This window comes from Cyanistes caeruleus, chromosome 12, assembly GCF_971803275.1.
Source record: "Cyanistes caeruleus chromosome 12, bCyaCae1.hap1.1, whole genome shotgun sequence".
NCBI classification, from domain to species: domain Eukaryota; kingdom Metazoa; phylum Chordata; class Aves; order Passeriformes; family Paridae; genus Cyanistes; species Cyanistes caeruleus.
The window spans coordinates 9,612,962-9,631,936 of record NC_141712.1 but is presented as its reverse complement, the minus strand read 5'-3'; the positions used below and the strand labels follow the sequence as shown (position 1 = coordinate 9,631,936).

The 18,975-nt window shown below is 38.8% G+C and overlaps 1 protein-coding gene across 11 annotated transcripts in view; it reads right to left on the bottom strand.

The window, feature by feature from the left end:
* ADCY7 (adenylate cyclase 7) overlaps positions 1–18,975 on the bottom strand; it is a 59,078-nt gene that overhangs the window by 29,918 nt on the left and 10,185 nt on the right. For 4 of the 11 annotated variants that reach the window (XM_086847533.1, XM_086847529.1, XM_086847532.1 and 1 more), the window contains 6 exons: positions 10,954–11,108; positions 10,639–10,771; positions 10,397–10,523; positions 9,962–10,055; positions 2,222–2,763; positions 874–1,074 (listed from right to left, as the gene is read on the bottom strand). In XM_086847533.1, the coding sequence (XP_086703659.1) occupies positions 874–1,074; positions 2,222–2,392 (372 nt within the window). In that variant the 5' untranslated portion in view covers positions 2,393–2,763; positions 9,962–10,055; positions 10,397–10,523; positions 10,639–10,771; positions 10,954–11,108. The remainder of the gene's footprint in view (positions 1–873; positions 1,075–2,221; positions 2,764–9,961; positions 10,056–10,396; positions 10,524–10,638; positions 10,772–10,953; positions 11,109–18,975) is intronic. The other 7 variants (XM_086847536.1, XM_086847538.1, XM_086847528.1 and 4 more) reach the window with 5 other exon arrangements.

Sequence of the window (18,975 nt, the reverse complement as noted above, 5' to 3'; positions counted from 1 at the left end):
CTTGCAGCACTGAAAGCAGCAAACCCAAATCTTGCTTTCTTACATATTTGCATTTATAGTTAAGAACAATACTTTTGGGGGGGTTTCCTAAGGTACTAATAGGCACATCCTTAAGTTAAAAAATACTGAACAGCAACTCTAAACATACAGTACTGGATCCAGACCACAATGCCAATCAGATTTTGGTTGTTTAACTGGTAATTCGTGTCTTTATTCAAATAAAGAAGCGAAGGGGCAGAGTTCATAAAACAAGATAAAAAGTAATTCTGATTTAATTAAAACTCTTCTGCTTGCATTATGAGATCTTAGGAGGAGTTTCCTACAAATTATGATATTTTTGGCTTCATGAAATCACCCATCTTCTGATCAGAGATAGCAAGCAATGAAGTTTAGCCACACCCAGCAATGCCAGGATGTGTCATTAATCCTTATTGTTCACTTCACCTCTCCCACTGACTTAAAAACCTGCTCCCTAAGGCACACCCAGCTCTGGAGTTCTTTATACATTTCTTGAACACCTCTGTGACCCAAATAAATTAACAATGCAAGTATTACTAACAAAAAAATCACTTAGAGACAAATTCATAGTAATTAAGATTTAGTAAGAATCCTAAATAAAAATCCAATTCAATTACAACTTAAAGATGCAATTCCCACATAAGTTTATGCAATTATCCAATTCTTTCACTGAAATGTATATGCACTATAATACAGTATACCAACTAAAATTTACTGGAATAGATCAGTAAAGCAAATCAGAAGAGTTATTAGGCGGTTATAACATTCTGAAAGATTAAAGCACACAAACACATCCAAACAAACACATCCACATCCAGTTCTATGTAAGTACCTGAATGAACACAACATACATACCTGCTCCCACAGCTGATAATCACTTCCTTTTTCAAAAAGGGATACATATCCCACAGTGAGGAAGCAGATCCAAATCATCACTCCAAACCATGTCAGCCACCTCCGAAACAGGGATTCCATGCACAGCAGTAAATACATGACTGCAAACACGGCCAGGGCAGCGCACACGGCGATGATGAAGGCAAGGTGGGACTGTGCCTCCTGCAAAAACAAAACAAAGGGTTACAGCTGGTCTAAATGTCCCCTTTTGAAAAATGAAAAATGCATCTATACTGCCCTGGAAACAGCGTGGATACCTTTGAAATAAGTTAACCTGGGTTTTTAAGTAGACTAGCTCTGGCAGCACGAACACTTTCTGATATTCACACATACAGAGATAATATAATAAATACTGTTATAGATACTCATTCTATCCCGATTCCACTGTTATTTTCCAAACTATCTTAAAAGGCAAACCCCAAACCACTAAGTTCTAACTAAACTGTATCTATAATGCAGATGGTACCCAAAGAAATGTATTTAGAGTTCAAACTTTGCTAAAGAGGAGTGTAACAGTGCTCTAAGTTTTACAGAAGATAAATTGTTTAAAAAACAGTGTTGCTATTTTTTTCTCTTCCTAAGAAATAAAAGGTAAAAGGGATACACAAGTCCAATTGGTAAGATTTGATTTGCTGCTAAAGAGAAACTTGAAGACCCTTTATCATGAAGTACAGTGTTAAAAGGCAATGAAGGATTGATTATAACAGCTACTTTACTACATTTGTACAACATTATCTTTAAATCAACTCCTCTTACCAGCTGTCAGCTGGGCTCCTACAACACCAAATTTCTTTACAGAATATCAAAATACACTACATAACAAAAAAAAATCTTTAAGCTGCATCTTTTCTATGCCTATAGGATCACCACTCTTTTCTAACTAAATATTGATTCCACCGATCACCCATTGTACTGGGAGTTTTTATTAACAAAATGAGAAAAAAAAAAAAAAAAGAAATTAGCATCTACAAATCTTTTAAGAAAAAATCACCTCAGGAATAACCTGATGAAAAACCAAGAGGTTACCATAATGTTTTATAATTCTTAGATTACTCTTAAAAAAATATGAGAAATGCAGGACATTTTAACTCCTTATAGTAACTGTGTATGTGCCTGACAGCCCTCTTCCTCCTCCCATCCTTTCACAAACATACACAGTATTACACACACAGTTACTTGCTATCTTTCAGCACTGCAACTTTGATACCATGTGGCCCAAAATATATAGCCAAAAATGTTTAGTGTGCTGTCACAGTGACTCCTTATCCTCTCTGAAAACACTGAACACACACAAAAGAAGTTTACTCACAGCAGTAACAAAAAAGATTATAATCAGAGTAGTCCAGAAGAGGATTGCAATGAAGAGCAGCAGCAGCAGGAGGGGATGCTGCTGGCTGGTGTAGCGGTACTTCTCGTAGAGCGGGTCTGATATCCTGCAGTCATCGCTCTCATTGAAGAAGTATTTCCCTTTAGCTGGCATCTTCTCCCAGGCTGGCTGCTCTTTATCTCAGTTCCCAGTGCACACAGTGACACAGCTGAAGCCACTGCTTCAAAGAGAAGTTTTGTCGTTTCGCTGCTGCCTCTGTGATCTTTAGGCACACCGAGTAACCCACGTTCTCTGATTTCACTTCTCATGGGCATTAACTTCAGATTTCCAATGCAATCAAAAGCAAGAGTTAGCCTCCCCAAAACCACAAGCAATTCATCATCAGCTCTAAGCATGAAGCTCCAGATAAACTTGCATTGGTGCAGATAGGATGCCTGTCTTTAGCATGAGATTTTTTTAAGTTATTATTTTGCAAGCCTCTAACTCCTTCCCATAAGCTTGAATCTCACTTCCTGAGATGAATCCTGCAGAGACACAAGATTAGTAAATTCATAGTTAATCATACACAGTGTTCTCCAAGGGGGAGGGAATAAAAACAGTTGATTCCTTAAACTTTCCTTGAACTTTCTACCTGCATGCTGTGACCACTGAGCAAGGGCTGCGTGCTGCTGGTGGGTGGGAGCCCAGGAGCCTCATGCGTGGGCAGTGGTGCCCAGCAGAGCTCACCACGGGCTGCTCTGCTCACCTGGCTCTGGCAACTCAAACATTTTCATCTACAAATGTACTACATGGGTTTTTTTCTCCTTTTGAGCAAATGACACAGTTTCTGAGAGCATGCTGTATAACCAATTGCTCACAACTCTTTGGGAGTTGTGCGCATCTGTGTGTGTATAATCTTTAATCAGAATACACTTGGCATTCTTGCTCAAAACGTGCATCATAAAAATGAGAAAATACTGTTTTATTCATTTCACACTTTAATTAAGGCATAGAAAAATGAGAAAAGGATACAGCTGTCCAAGCCCAAAATTCATTGAACTTTTTTTAAAGATACTTAACATCTAGCTTGGTATATTTCAATCCACTCTAAGGATACTCTAATACTGTTCCATTCTAATACTGTTTCCAGGGCAATACATGTGTTCTGCTAACAATGAACATCAGGGAATAGACTGTATTGTTAATTTCTAATGACCAGTGTTTTTCAAACAGGTTCATGAATATAGTTCATTCAATGCCAAGAGCCATAAAAAAGAGGCATGGGGATTATGATGGAGGGAAGCATGAAAAACAGGATTTCATAAGTCTTATTAAAACTTGATAACAGGACCACAGCTTCTTTGCCACTTGACTGCCGTCACCATGGTGCCCAAGGCCACTGCTCCAGGGAGAAAGAACCCACTAAGATACATTATTTTTTCCCTCAGAAAAGCCAAATCTCAGCCAGTTCCTTTCAAAAACTAAATGCTTAACTGCACATACACATTCAGACTGCTTTCACACTAAAAGCAGGAAAAAGTTTAAGAAACCATACTGAGCCTCTGGCAAATACAGCCATTAACACACTATCCAATTATTAATGAGCAAGCAGGCAAAACCAGATATATCAACAGTGAGACTGAACCCAAAAAAAACAAGTGTACTTTTGCAAAATGAAAAGCTAGAACTTCTTTCCCAGAAAGGAAAGACCAAAAACTTGGACTAATCATAAAAAAATACCATATTGCATCACTGTTTACTGAACAGTAATACTCAGAATAAACTGATATATATTAACATATTAATATGTATCTATGTATTATAAGCAAATAAAATTGAATCTTTCCCATTTATAGTTAATGGTATACCTAATATGTCACCTGTACTGGTTATTACTGAGCTTTTCATCATAATTAAAGTCCTCTCATTTTTCACTTAATTATTTTGGTACTCATACCATTTGCATGTGCATAATAATGCTCTTGAAAAGAAGTGAGTCTCAGAAACTGCTGACACTTAAAGAAGAGATAAAGAAGAAATTGAAAGATTTGCATCATGTTTGACTGCATTTTCCAAGTCAAAGGTAACTGCACAATTATTTCATTTGAACATAAGCCAGTTTTTTCCCGAGGAAGAAACTCTCAGGAGGTGTGCACAGGGACAAGTATTTCAGTAGCAAAGACAACACACTGCAGACAGTGGGAAAGTCTGGCCTCTGATGCATCAGAGAGGCAGACAGCTCATGAAACAGCCTGAGGAATTCCTTTACCATGGGGCTGGGGGTGCATGAACTCACTCTGCCTGATGTGAACGACTACGTGAAAGAGATGGCAGGCTTGCTGTCCCAGTTCCTTCTAATAGTGTATTTCAGAACAAAAACAATGAAGACCTTCTTTAATAAACCTGCAGAAATATGATTTTGATGGTAATTTTTATGATACAGAGGTATTTTGAGAGGGAACTTTATTTTTCCAATTAGCAGAATCAATTTTCAAAAAATAACTATTAATTGCTAAGCAGCAACACATTCACAATTATGAGGAACAAATTATCCAGTTTTGGGCTACTTAATATTAAAATGCATGAAAAATTACTTCACAGCCTTCTTTCTGTAGCTTCTGACTACGTCAACAAAAAAACAGTACCAAGGACAATGTCTATTCTACAGGATTATACTGTGTGACTGTGGTTCAGTTATCTGATGCTGAAAAAATGAAAAATGGGTGCAGTGTCAGCTTGGAACTATCTCTGAACATTAGTGAAGAGTTTTACAGGACATCAAATTAAAGAGACATGTCTTTTCCATAGTCTAACCCATTTTAATAAAAAAAGAGATTGGTATCTCATTGATTTGTTACTTCCTGGCTGATCTTCATAGATATGCACTGCAACTAATTATGAATGACCCCTGGGTCATACAATTTTCTCCTCAAAACTCTGCTAGGTAAAGAAACTCCCTGGCAGTACTTTATTGATTTACCAAGAATCCATAATGCACCACACAAATGCTATTTCAAGATGAATAATTCAGCTCCGAATTAGCTTCAATTTGCATAGTATGTCCCACTGCCACTACCACTTCCCTTTTTTAAAGTCCCCACTTTTTGTGTCTTTTCTCCTTTGAATTTTTTCCAACAACCTTCTGGAAATGTAGAAGGTAGATTTCAGAGAGAGAAAAAGATTCTGTCATGAATGGTATAACACACTGGAAAAAGGATCGACCCAACATTCTCCTGCTCACATGTTTAAGGATCATGTGAGCACTGTGCACCACAGCATCACTTTTACTCTTTTTGGTCATTGTTTCTTGAAGATTTGCTGTTATGACACACCAAGAGAGATGTAACCCTGAAACAATAACAGGCCACAAAAACCAAACACTCCCAAAAGCACCAATGGCAAACACGCTGAACCAAATAGGGGCTAGATTTGGGCTGCTGCCATAAAGCCATGGAGCTCTGATCAGCAGCTTATCAAGAAAAAGCCTCATTTCTTTAGAAGCCTCTCTGGAGCTCAGGCACAAAGAGCAGTCTCCCCTTAGCAATGCACAGTGGAGCAACAGAAAGAATGATGTGCTGATACAGAAGCCAGACTGATAACAACAAAACAGCTCTTGAGATGGCTTCCTTTACTCTCTGCATCTGCAGAGCATGAGCAACTTCCAGGTGCTAGCTCGATCAGGCAGGGGAGTGGGGCTGGAAAACCCACACCATCCTGCCCATCCTCTCACTCACATACCAGGATGGACAGACAGCCACTGGCCACATCCTATTCCCCCTCTATTGGGAGAATTATTCACAGCAGCTCCTGACTAACTAAAGCCTTTTCAAACAGAATCCAAGTATGCTGCGGTTGTTTTTAATTTCAAAGCTCCTGACATATTCACAAGTGAACACAGCCACAGTAGCCACCTGGATAATCTACAAAGTATTTTTTCTCTTAGTTGTTCTTTTGCCAAGAACTCAAGACTTGATCCCCCAGAGCTGCCTGGTTACCAAAGAGCAGTGTCTGATATATTAAAACAAGCCCTAATAGCAAGGACCATATGAATCAATATAAATTGCCTTATTCCTCTCAATAACTTCTGTATAAAATAAAGCAGAACCATTTTCATCTTCAACTACTACAGCACCGCACAGACAGTACAGTTTTGATTCCCATTCCATCTTTTGTTCCACACAAATAACAACAGTGTTTCTGAAATTACTTTAGCAATTTCCATGACAAGAATGATTGCTCACTGTAATTATGCATTAGCAGATATTAAAAGGGAATCAGGAATCTATAAACATGCAATAGAATAATTGAAGGAGATTAGTGGGTGAATTATGAATCTCAAGCAAAAATAATCACCAGTCTAGTGGACTCCACAACTAATTCAGTCTAGGAAATGAACTTTAGCAATCCAAACATGCACCACAGGAAATACCATTCATGTCAAAGACAACACTTCTTCCTTTTAGACTTTGCTTTCAAATGCTAGCCTGCAGCCACCTTAGCTTCTTCCACTCATACAAAAGTATTGAGTGGAGAACAGGTGTGTTTTTAATGATCTGTCTGCTAGCAGTGGGTTTTTTTACAAAGATGAACCTTTTTTAATATGTATTTTGAAGTTTTTCATGTGAAATATCACCTTCCTTAATTACACTTAATTGCTGAAAGCCCCTTCTGCAATACAGGAAAAAAAAATCTTATTTATATTCACCTTCTATTTTCTCACAAAAAGTGAGCATACCTGCTTCAACACATCAGCACTCAGAACTCTATTTACATTAAAAAGCCAAATCAATACAAAAAGTAATCTGTTATTCAAAAAAAGCCAAAAAAACAAACCATGATGTATCAGAGCAATCAGTGTCACTACATCACTTAGGGTTTGCCCTTGAATGTTGAAAACCAGGCAATGATAGTGTTAAATGTACTCCAAAGAAAGCATTGAAACTGAACTTTGTGATTCACATTCTTATTTCAGTAGCTTGCTTCTTCTCATAATGTTTGTTCTCCAATACTTTTTAAAGTAGGAATAAGTAACGAGTTGTTTAATTGGGAGTCAGTTTTTCAGTTCTTGTACGAGTGGAGGATGTGAAATAACAGAGGCTGTAGTTTCCTAAACACCATCAGCCAGCACTGACCAGCCAAAGGAGAAGTCTCACACACTCAGAGCCCCCATCCTGTACCAGGTACCTGCATCAAGCTCCTGCTGGGCTCTCTGCACACTGCATTCACCAAATACAGCATAGAAAGCTGGTTTTGGCAGGTCACTTCCCTGTCTGGGTGGGGGAGTGCAGCAGGTAGCAGAGGCACAGAAGAGCTCCAGAGCTGGCCAGGGGTTTGGAAAGGAAAAGCAAACCACAAGTAGGAAAGCAAGCACAGCAGTGAGCTCTTAAACTGACTCATCGCTTCTCACAGGTCCACAGCCTAAGGAAAAAAATATCAAGAATACCACTGCTAAAGCTGTGCCCCTGTGGGGGCAGGGTGTTTGTTGCTCATTTTTAAATACCACTATTATTACAGGATGTGCTTTGAAGAAAAAGATTATAGTCACAGAAAGAAATCTCTGTGTGACTGATCCAGGAAGGACAGAAAATGGTAACAGAATATGGTTCAGAAAACCTATTGGTAATTTAAGTTCACAAACTAAGTCAGTAAAAAAGAAAAAAAGAGTCCATATAACCAGACTGATGCAACTGAACTACATGGGAGAGTTTACTACTGTTCTAAGGTACTTTTTATTGTGAAAACACGTAATGGTTCAACCAACAAATCTATTAAGCCTTATAATTAAGTGCTGGGTCTGGCTCAGCAGGGCAGGGGAGGAAGCAGCCCTTTTATAATACTGGTTTTCATAAGCAGCAAACTCCAGGGTGTAAAAAGATACATCTCACCAGAAGGGAATTGAGCTGTGCTTTGCATCTTTCAAAACCAAGGTGTGTGATTATTTCTTGACTTCCCGACCCCCTGTCACATCTTACAGATAGATTTTCTGATTTTAGCTGATTTAAAATTGAACTTACCACTGCAAAAGTCAATATTCCCCTTACACTTTCAGTTTTCAGACCTATTTAAAATTCATGTCTTTGAACACAGTGTCCTCAGAAGCCAGGATAGCTTTTCACTGAGTAATCTCAATTTAATTATATCAAAAGCAGAGTGCTTGCGCCATTATTGAAAGTACTAAAACCTGCAATATTGAGCTATATAAACTTCAGAAAAAAACACTGAAACACAGAACATTAAACTTCAACACCATGGGGAAAAATATTTTCAGCTAAGACAGGAATAGGCACAGAGTCTCTGTGTGTCTAAGCCCCAATAATTTCTATGAGAATATCCCTGATTTTCACAGAAATTAAAACTCCTGACATTTTCAGAGCATCTGTTTTTTAAGAAAAAAAAATGCATCACACTAGGTAATACCAAGCCTTTACTGAAATCAGCAATAAAACAAAAATTCAAGAAAGGTGTTTGAACGGTCTTTTTTTTTTCAGGCATTATCTTATTTAGGTTACAGAATTACAGCAAATAGCAAACAAAAAGCTCAGTCTGACAAGTTTTCTAAGCTCAGTATAATTAATTACACCTAGAACGAATTCTCTGTCACCTGTTCTGCAATATTTTGAATATACCTCAGATAATCTATTTCAATAAAGCAGTCAAGAAGCACAGATGTGGCAGAGTCAGAGTACCAGGCTATAACTGGACTCTCTGGCTATGACTAGATACAACAGATGTGAAAAAAGTAAAAAATTAGGAAAAATTTTAAAGATTATTGTGAGCAAGAGTGTAATGGGCATCACACATTGCTGTCACTTTTTCCCCTGTCTCACACAGTTATTTAAGGGGAATGTGCAGTTTAACATAGAAAAGAGTCTTGCCCACCTCTAGGGTAAATAGTGTATTTGCACAGAGCAGGTGCAATGATAATATGGCATGGCACAAGGAAGGAAAAAGATAACAGCTGCCCTGGATAAGATAAGAAATCACTTCCCATTTCAGTGAAGTCCATGTAAAACCAGTAAAACAGAGAAGGAGGCTCCTCTCTCTCTCTCTTACCTACAATATCCCCACCCCACTGAAGTGAACAGAAATACAAACTGGCATCTGAAGTTCAAACAATGCATTGATACCAACAACAACTTCAGTTTCCATTAATTTTTTTCTCCCAGTCTCTAATTTTTACAGAGCCAAGTATTTTTTTCCTAAATAATTTTGTCAAATATGGTTGTCTCTAGCTGGATTTCTGCTTACTCAACTCCTCCCTAAGCAATCTCACTTCTGAAGTAAAACTCAGCCCAAGGCCAAGAGATGGACACAGAAGGAATGTGACTGTGCATCAGTACTTGGAGCAGTGCACTTCAGGGTGGTATGGGAGTACAGATATTTTTGTTAACGAATAAAATGCCCTTTACAAAATCAAAGTCTTCATACTATTTAAGGAAGAAGGGGGAAGGTAAGGAGAGTGGTTAAATCAAATCTCCCTTTATTTAATGACTTCAAGACTAAGTCTTGTCAAATACCTTGCTCTAAAAATCTTATTTCTCTATGCTATTAATTACAGGGGAATTTAACGTTCCCCAAACTAACTATGCAACATTACTTACACCACCATACTTCACAGCTAAAACCACTAAAACTAACACTTGCAATAAAGAAATTCCCTCCCTTGGAGGTTAAATATTTAAAACAACATCAAAGAGACAGACATTTCTGATGGAATGCTTTGCTTCTAGAGTCATACCCTACCTCAGGACACAAAGCTGTCAAACACCCACAGTTCTTTTTCACAAGTTTTCCAAAATGTAATACCAGGTTTCAGAAGGTCCTTTGTGGAGTCATTCTGAAATAAAACAATGATAAAGAACTGAAAACCTCAGAAATCTATTTTCAGTCTCACTTGATAGTAACACAATAAAAACTTGTTAGGAGTTGTATGTATATTTTATATTGATCCAGACAAACGGCCACAGGAGCCAAATATTGACAAGGCCTGAGGTAAGCTGCTTTGGATCACAAAGAGGGAACCATGAAGAAGTAGTGAGAGCTTTCCAGTGACACCCAACATGCCTCATGGAATTTTGTTTCCACACTAAGTTTTGATTGTCTACTAAGATACTAAAATATCTGAACACAGATCTAATCACTATCACTCTTCTTGTTTCATCTTATCTTTCATCTTACCATTTCCAAAGCTTTATTTGACAGCCAGCCCTGTCAAACTGCTCCCAGTCCCAACAGGCCACAGGAAACTTGCACCATGCAAAGCACTGACTCACCAGGGGAAACGTGGATATCTCACCTGGCACGGCTAAAACAAAGCAGACACTTTTAAATTAAATTCTCCTCAAGCAGCTTTATCCTTTGGATTTGCTGATACTAAGGCCAGTTAAAGAGTATTAAAACAGAACCAGTTAGTTCCAAACCTGAAATAATACCACAGATACGGCAAATCTTCAGGATGTGGCAAAAGTCACTTCTCAAAACAGCTTGCAGTTACTGCTTCACAGCTACGTGAGGTTTACAGAAGAACCTTCCCAGATGAGGCATCACGAACACCTGAGTGAAGGTTACACTGCTCAGCACCCAGCCAGCCCCCAGGGCCGGGTGTTCACCCACCACAGCACAACTGAGAAAGCATTTTTACCCAGACTGCGGTGCTGAGCTCTGCATAGCAGATTACTCCAGGCTTTTTTTTCCTGGGACCACTGATAAGAAACCCATGCTTGCTGTTTGCTTACCATTACAGGAAACAGGATACATTGGCAAAATCCAAATTTCTCCACTCCACTATAGTCTGTTTGGTCATTTTGAAATTCCTGCAGGAGACTGAGTGCAGCCCACTCAGGTTAAATCCTTGACACTAAATCTTTTGATGTACCACACACACGGGAACCTGCAATAAGACAGGGAATCTTTACCCCAAGGACCACTCTAGGCATTAACAACACTTTATTTCTTCCCTTCACAGTTCAAGGAAGAAAAATCTACTCAATCTCCATCATACATTTTATGAACCTTTACTCAGACAATCAGTAGAAGAAGTATTTAACTGTAGTGTGACATGCTGCAGCATGAATATAACCTGATTGAAAAAAATCACAGATGGAAAAGTCTGAGAAGAAGGCTCAAGACTGATGAGAGGCATCATCTTTATGCTACCTGGTCCCAATGCTTTTCAAGCAAGGCCTGCATGACAGCAAAGGGCATGCTGCTAAAAATAGGATAAGAATGTTTTACCGACTTTCACAGCATTATAGATAATGAAAGCCCTACTTTTTCAGTAAGTTTTGTTACACATAAGATCAAACGTCAGCAATTAAAAAAAAGACCACTCTAAGAAGGGTAACTTAAATTAAAAAATACGTAATTCAAAACAACCTAAAATATTGCAGAACAGAAAATACAACAATATGGCAGAAAAACAGCTGGAAAAAAAAAACCTAAAACACACCAACAAAACACTCCTCCCCTAGGCCTTGTAACTCTGGGTAAAGAATTATCTACTGCTAGTGTGGAAATTAAGAGATTCTGACACTAAGTTTGCTTAGTGTCTTGGAGTACAAAAGGGCAGAAGTACATATTCGTAGGATGTTGTGAAAACTGTGTCTCCAGTTAATCAGATGATGACAAGACATGGTTAGGTACCATCCTTGAACCCAGTGCAGCAGGGATCTAGTAGGGGAATTCATATCACACGTAACCACTCCTGGCTTTGTCTCACTCTGTTCCTGTTTCATCCTCTTCATACACATTCTGGGAACAGCTCTTCAGATGTGAGAAGATGCCAAAGAAGTTCAACACCTCAGCACAGTACCAGGCACTGGCAGCAGCCCTGGATCCTCACTGCTCCTTGTCTGAATCCAGCACAGGCTCACCAGGGGAACAAACACAGAACAGGACTAAATGGTTACACAGAAATGTTGAAACAATGACCCAAAGAGAGGCCCAGAACATGAAATCAGAATTAAGATGGCACTGAGGAACTTGATTCAAGCTAAACAGCTGTGCTGGGAAGAGACAGTACCAACATTTACTTCGCTGCTCTGTCACCAGGGACCCACTTTGGAAAGCAGAAGGGCAACTGCCAAATAATCTGGAACCAAATCAGAGTGGATGCAAAGTATTTTATCAGAACAAAAACTGAAGTAAATCTATTGCCATTTTCTGTTATTTTTTTGCGAAAATATACAAAATACTTGAAACACTACTCAAAATAGGCATTCCACTCTGTCACAGTGGGTTAAATGTCCAGCTCATAGCTAAGTCCTGGGGGAGCTGTGGCCATTTCCATTAGATTTTGGCCAGGAGTTAGCTGTACCTAGCCAAAACCTACATGCATCCGCATTCATAAAAGTTGGGTGAAAGCTGGAAAAGATTCTTATGAAAAAAGGTCAAAACCCTGACAAAGGCTTTTGTCAGCCTTGGAGAGAGATGAGAGGAAAAGCCACAAGATATCTCAGAGAGTTCATCTGAAAAGGCAGATATAAATCTGCTGTGTCTGCGCATGCGTAAAAGAAGATAAAAATAAGGCTTTGTTAAACCTGTTACATGTTCAATTTGGAATGTCTAAATAAGCTGCTGCTTTACTTTTACTGTGTTACGTGTCCAGTATTAAGGATGAGTCTCTGATAATCACAAGAGATGCCTCATGTTCCTTTGAAATGGACCAGAGTCATCTGGAGAGCAGCACATGAGGATGCTGAATAGTTAGAGCATCCCAGAAATATTTTAATGCCTTTTAGAAAAATAAACTGTGACAGTTTGCAAAAAGCATCCCATGTTTATGAAGATGCTCAGTTGTAGTAATTCATACTTATAACACACCTTAGAAAATTTCAATGCAATTTAGAGAATTAAAGTAATGACTACCAAGCTTACAAAGTTTTGCTGATTTTTGCTTCTTTTTTTGTTTTTAAAAGCTATGCTTAAAAACATAATTTTGTCCAAAGCCCTTGATAAACAGTTGTATGCAGGATTCCTCTTAGATACAGAGGAAGAAGGTGTTGTTCACAGAAATGTCCTTGGGATCGGGTCCTGGGGACGGTATATTCTTGTAATGTAAAGGGAAGAGAGTTAAAAAAGAAAAAGGTTCTCTCTGTATTTGTAACTGAAGTTCCTCAGAGGCAGAGACCAGTCTGCTGATAAGCAGCAAGTTTCCGGCAGTAAAGTGATACACAAAGTACTTGGAGCCAATTTTTGATCTGCAAGACAGACAAGCCTCTCTGCATTCAACACTAACCACAGGCGCCTATTTCCCTAGCAACAGCTTGTGGGGCGCTTTCATTTTGACCAAAGAACATTTAACCAGTTACATTATGAGCCCTGCACCTTGCTGCTACAGCAGCAGTTGCTTTTCACACCTACCAAATTGTTATTTGTGTGGTATTGAGCTGCTGGATCAATGCTGCACCTGCAGCACAGATTTGCTTTATTGTGTTTTGGTAGTTTGGGGGTTTTTTTCCATTTTTTTAACTGTCTGAACTTTATCAAGCTAAAACTGGTCAAAAGTGAAAAAAAAAACCCAAAAAAACCTTACAGTATTAAAAAAGGTAACTCAGTTACTCAGTAATAACCCTATTATTTTCCAGATGTTTCCTTTGTTTTAAATTTGGAGTATTAGAGCACAGAGTACACAAAAACAATCATGTATGTAACAAGTACAGTCCTTGATTAATTTTAGGGAGACTTAATTCTACCAACAGAGACAGAAAATTTACCTAACTAATAATGCAACATCAACTATTCACCATCAGATCAAATGGCATCATGAGATTTTTAAAAAGTGACAAAAATTGAGAAATTACAATCCAGGAAGCAACCGTTCAAAACTGAGAAAAAGCAATATCCTTCAATGAAAATGTAATTGAACTATACAAATCATCCATCCCAAGTTTATCTTCAGATGTTGAGGAAGGAAACAACAAATTTTCATGAATACTATGCCCCAACAAAATACAAACTACTGATGGACATAAGTCATAGCCTGAAGATCCAACCTGCTGGTAGTTTCTTGAAGTTAATCATGATTCAAAGACCTGACATTCTCCACATAACCCCAAGGAGAAGGCCAGAAGTTACACACAAGGAAAGTGTTCAACCAAAACCAGTGCTATGAAGCACCTCAGGAGCAGATCTGGGAAGAGCAACCAAACTTGAGTTCACTGGTCAATTCTTCCCTGCAGCTTCTGTAGGAGCACAAATCACCCATTCAATTAATGTCAGCTGTCAAAAATTCTGGTTACTTCTAACTCTTACTGAAGTTGTTCAGCACAGTTTTAAGAGCAGGCCTGAGAATCAACCATTGCCAAAAGCCCAAGAACATTACTTCAATAACCACATCCTGTAGTTAAAGCACAATAAATTCCAGAGCTATTTTTCTCCCTTGTAATCCCATATTTCCATCTTGTGAATATACAAATTCTCAAAACCTTCTGAAGCCCTTAGCCCCTGTATGAGAAGGACAACTCATGTGTTTTAAGGACAGAATTTAAACCCATTTCTTTCATCCCTCCTATGAATTTTCTTCTGACACATTCCAGGTGTGTGGTATCCCCTTTCTTCTCCCCTAAAAGGACTGACATAATACCAGCATCCACCCACAAAAGGTGCCAACAAAATAAATTAATACTCACAAGACATTTTAGGAATACAGTAGTCCCAAGCTTATAAGACACAAATAATTTTGGACTATAACAATTCATTACAGTAAACATCATTGTTGGCACTTAATTTTTTTGCTGGACTTTATTCTCATACTTCCAGAAACACATAATTCCTGGAGGAAAATGTCTGTTCAGCTGTGGCAGGAAGCACAATGCTGGGCTTTAAATATCACATAAAATAATAATTAAGTTATTGTGTAATAGCATTATATTTTCCAAAATAAATATATAATTAGATAAGAACGCATGATGTTAAGGACAGCAGAATGCCTGTGCTTCAGCTCCCACTGACAGACATGGTGGTTACAAAAACAACACAGAAATCACTGCTGTAAATTCACTTACAGAAACAAGGGGGGATCTTTTAATGCCAGTTTTTCAGTTGCAAATGGAATCAGCTTCTCTGAGTAACAGTGTGACAGAACAGGGGATGAAATCACTAGGTTCCTTTCACACAGCTGAAACACCGTTGTGACTGTTCCTGAGGTACAGCTGAAGCTGGCACCACTGCCATGGGTTCCTTATTGCTGAGGAACAGCTCTGTACCTGCCCCAGGTACCTGACACAACAGGGGAGGACCCATGTGTGCAATGGGAGGTGTCTGGGATGTGCTCAACTACAGACATCTTCAGCAGCCAGTGCAAACTTATCCATAAATCACCATCCTCCCTACACACAGAGCTTCAGTCAGTTTCATGAACAGAAACAGAGAGGAAGTTTTGCTGTTCATTTTAAAGAAATAAACCCACAGATCCTGGTTCACAACAGGGGTGTCTACAGTAATATTTGTTCAACAAGTTCCTCCTTCTCTTCCCTCTTTGTCCCCACCACTTATTCCTATCTGTGTGCCACACCATTCTTTCCATATGTGCATGTGACTGTTTCTAGGACTACAGATCAACTCAAAAATAACAATAATTTGTCTCTCCTAGGTTTTGTTTCTTTTTCCCAAGAGGCAGACAAGATCAGTGATGGTGTGCAGCAGCTTTGAGGGCAGCTCAGCCAGCACAGCTGAGAGCAGTTGGCTGCAGAGAAGAGGCAGAACAACGAGGTGACAGCAGGAATGTGCTCCTTAACCTAAAAATGCTGCTGCAGCCATCATAGGGAGGAACTGTGCTCCCACATGTGCCCCAAGATGAGGAACAGCCCAGACAGATGCTAGGCAAGAGCCAGGAACAGAAGAGATCAGTTTCTCAGGGGAAAACAAACCTCTCAACACCAAGCATGTACTCAGGGTGGTCTGAAATTCTCTATTTTAACATATGACAAAAGCCATTAACAGTTCAGTTATGCACAGTCTGTGACCTGCAGGAAATATTCAAGACTTAAAGAACAGGAACAGATAAATATATGCAAGCAGGGAAGACTCACCCTGGTCAGATTGGCTCACTGCACCTCTGAAAACTGAATGAGGAGATCCAAGATGCTTTCCCAGAGCAGGGAGGAGAGTTGTAATTGCATCATTTTTCTAGATGAGCAGTGTCAACAATTTCAGCTCTGAGTCAGTCCTGAGCCTGTCAATGCCCTGTGGAGGTCCCTGGGGCACTGTGCTATTAGAAGTGATGACTTTCACAACAGGCTGCTGAGCAGGATCCAAACACAAATTCGCTTATGAAAGAAAGAAGAACTGCTACTTTATTTTTCAGTAAGAGCAAGAGCACACTGCCAGTACTTTGGGTAACTTCCAGCAGCCAAATTACTGTTAATGTCCAGAACGCTTTCCACTTTTGTCTGGGAGCTTCCAGGATGAGTAAATAAGTCCTTATGTACTCTTATTTCCATCAACAGTTCACAGAATGAAAAAGCCAGAAATAAATCAGACTTGCTAGAATCACCCTGTGAGCACCACTCACATCTTTTGACTGCCAGGTTTATGCTTCTACCAGTAAACATTCTTCAAGTTTGCTACCTAAGAAATTTCACACGGAGGAAAAAAAGAGGTGTTCTTCCCTTCCAACCTACAACTTTTGCATGACAAGATATACACCAAAAGGATCTGTATTCAAGAGTAAGAAATAGGGGAGGAAGAATTAAGGGACTTTGCAGATAAAAATAACTATTTGAAAAGTTTAGCTTACTCTTTTAGACAGAAGGGAGTTAAGCACACAAATTGAAAAAATATCAATCATTTGTTCTAATGTTTTTTATCTTACACACCTTCCAGAGGCTAATCTCCAAACCAAATATTTTTTTGCATTTGATTACCAGCCTCAAAAGACATACGAGTTCACAGTGAGAAAGAAAAAGCCAAACATTTACATTTGTAGAGTGTTTCTGATGTAACACAATCCACAAATATTTACAAATCCAAACCCACACACTAACACTTCATTAATTTTTGTTGGTTTTAAACTAATTTCAACAAATGAAGCAGAAACCACTGAAATACAATATAATGTACAAAATGACAAACCCCATATTCATATTTATCACCGAGTCAGCCCACTTCATCCAGGAACTAACACCCAAGTGTTTCAGGGTAAGGAAAATCATAAGCCATATGCAACCCTCCAGTGACCTTACCTGTGCATAAAACAGGCAAAGCTACATTTCTAGGTACTCTGGGTACTACACACAGACATTAAAATGCTGTTACATTCATTTAAATCATAAAACACTGGTTTACCCAAACTTCTACTACTTTATCACCGTGCTAAGCCTATTCATACAGACCTAGAGCAAGGAAGGGAAGGAATAAAATGTAAGTGAAAATGTCTGGTAGGTATTTTTGTTTAAATCCACCCCTCAAAATTATTGTTAGCAATTACTGTATTCATGCACATATACATTGGACTATAGCAGTAATTTCATCACTGTCTATTTGTTAAATATATCTATAAGCATATATTAGCACAAAGAAATCCCAGGTGATAAAATAAGTTGAAATTAATTACAACAGTCAAAACTTAGGTCTCAAAACACTCTAATTGCTCCACAGCATTTTGACAAAAAGATACTGCGAGTGTTCAGTGACAAGCATAGAAAAAGGCTTTCTAAGTCTTTCACACAAGCTCCCAGCTTTAGGTGGAGTTTAAAAAAAGGTGTGTGGGGGAGACAGCAGATCTGCAAGAAATGTGCAAAAGTTCAAGTGACGTTCAAAGGAATTCAGTGGGGTGAAAGAAAAAATGTCCCATTGGGAAACATATTGTACACTGTCAGTTGCAGACGTCAAGCACAAATTAAGAAAGCATTAAGACAAGTTTTTATATTTAGACACTAGCTAGTGTCTAAATATGATGAACACGGAAACCAACATTCACTGAACTCTCCACCCAAACTACTGACTTTTGAAATCCTGATTTCCTAGACAGGATGAGAAACAAAAGAAGTAAAAGTAAAATCAAAGCTGCATATCAAACAACCTACATATAAGAGAGATTTCACATGTACTATGAATACTCAATGTCCACTTTATCAACAACATGGCTGGAAATAAACCTGTACTGTGAACATAAAGCAAAGCTTCAAATCAACCACAATAAACAAAACTTAAGATTTTGCAGAAAAAGACATTCTTGACAGCAAAAATAGTAAGTAATACATCAATTTTTCTAAGTGGTGTTAGATTTTATCAATTTCCTTTAACGCTTCCTCCTTTGGCTGAGATGAATCTGGGAATTAGCACAAAATTGTGTTTCCCAGGGGACTCTGTCAGGGCCGTGTGTGAGTGACCTCCCCAGACCAGAACAAGTGGGGCTCCCCCTCTGCAGCCAGGGAGCAGCACTCAGCTCCTCCTCTGAGCCCTTGAGTGATTCTTCCAGTTTGCCCTGGTTTTATGACCCTACAGAAAGGATCAAGAGAAGGTCAGTCTGAGGAACAGGGACGATTCAGCAAATGACGCACCAAGGAACTCAGACTGTGGGTCAAGAAATCCCCAAGAAGAAAAGGCAGATTCTCATTCTGGCACAAGTCAGACAAAAGAACAGCCAGGAAGCTCATGAATAAAGGCAGATATTTGTGTCAGTCTCTGACTTTGAGCAGGCAGTATGTCTAGTTCTGGCGAGAAATAAGTCTCTTGCACAAACAATCTGAAGTACAAACCCAAGGTAACTGTATCAATACAAAACCCTGTGGCACAGTCCAGAAAAAGGGCATATA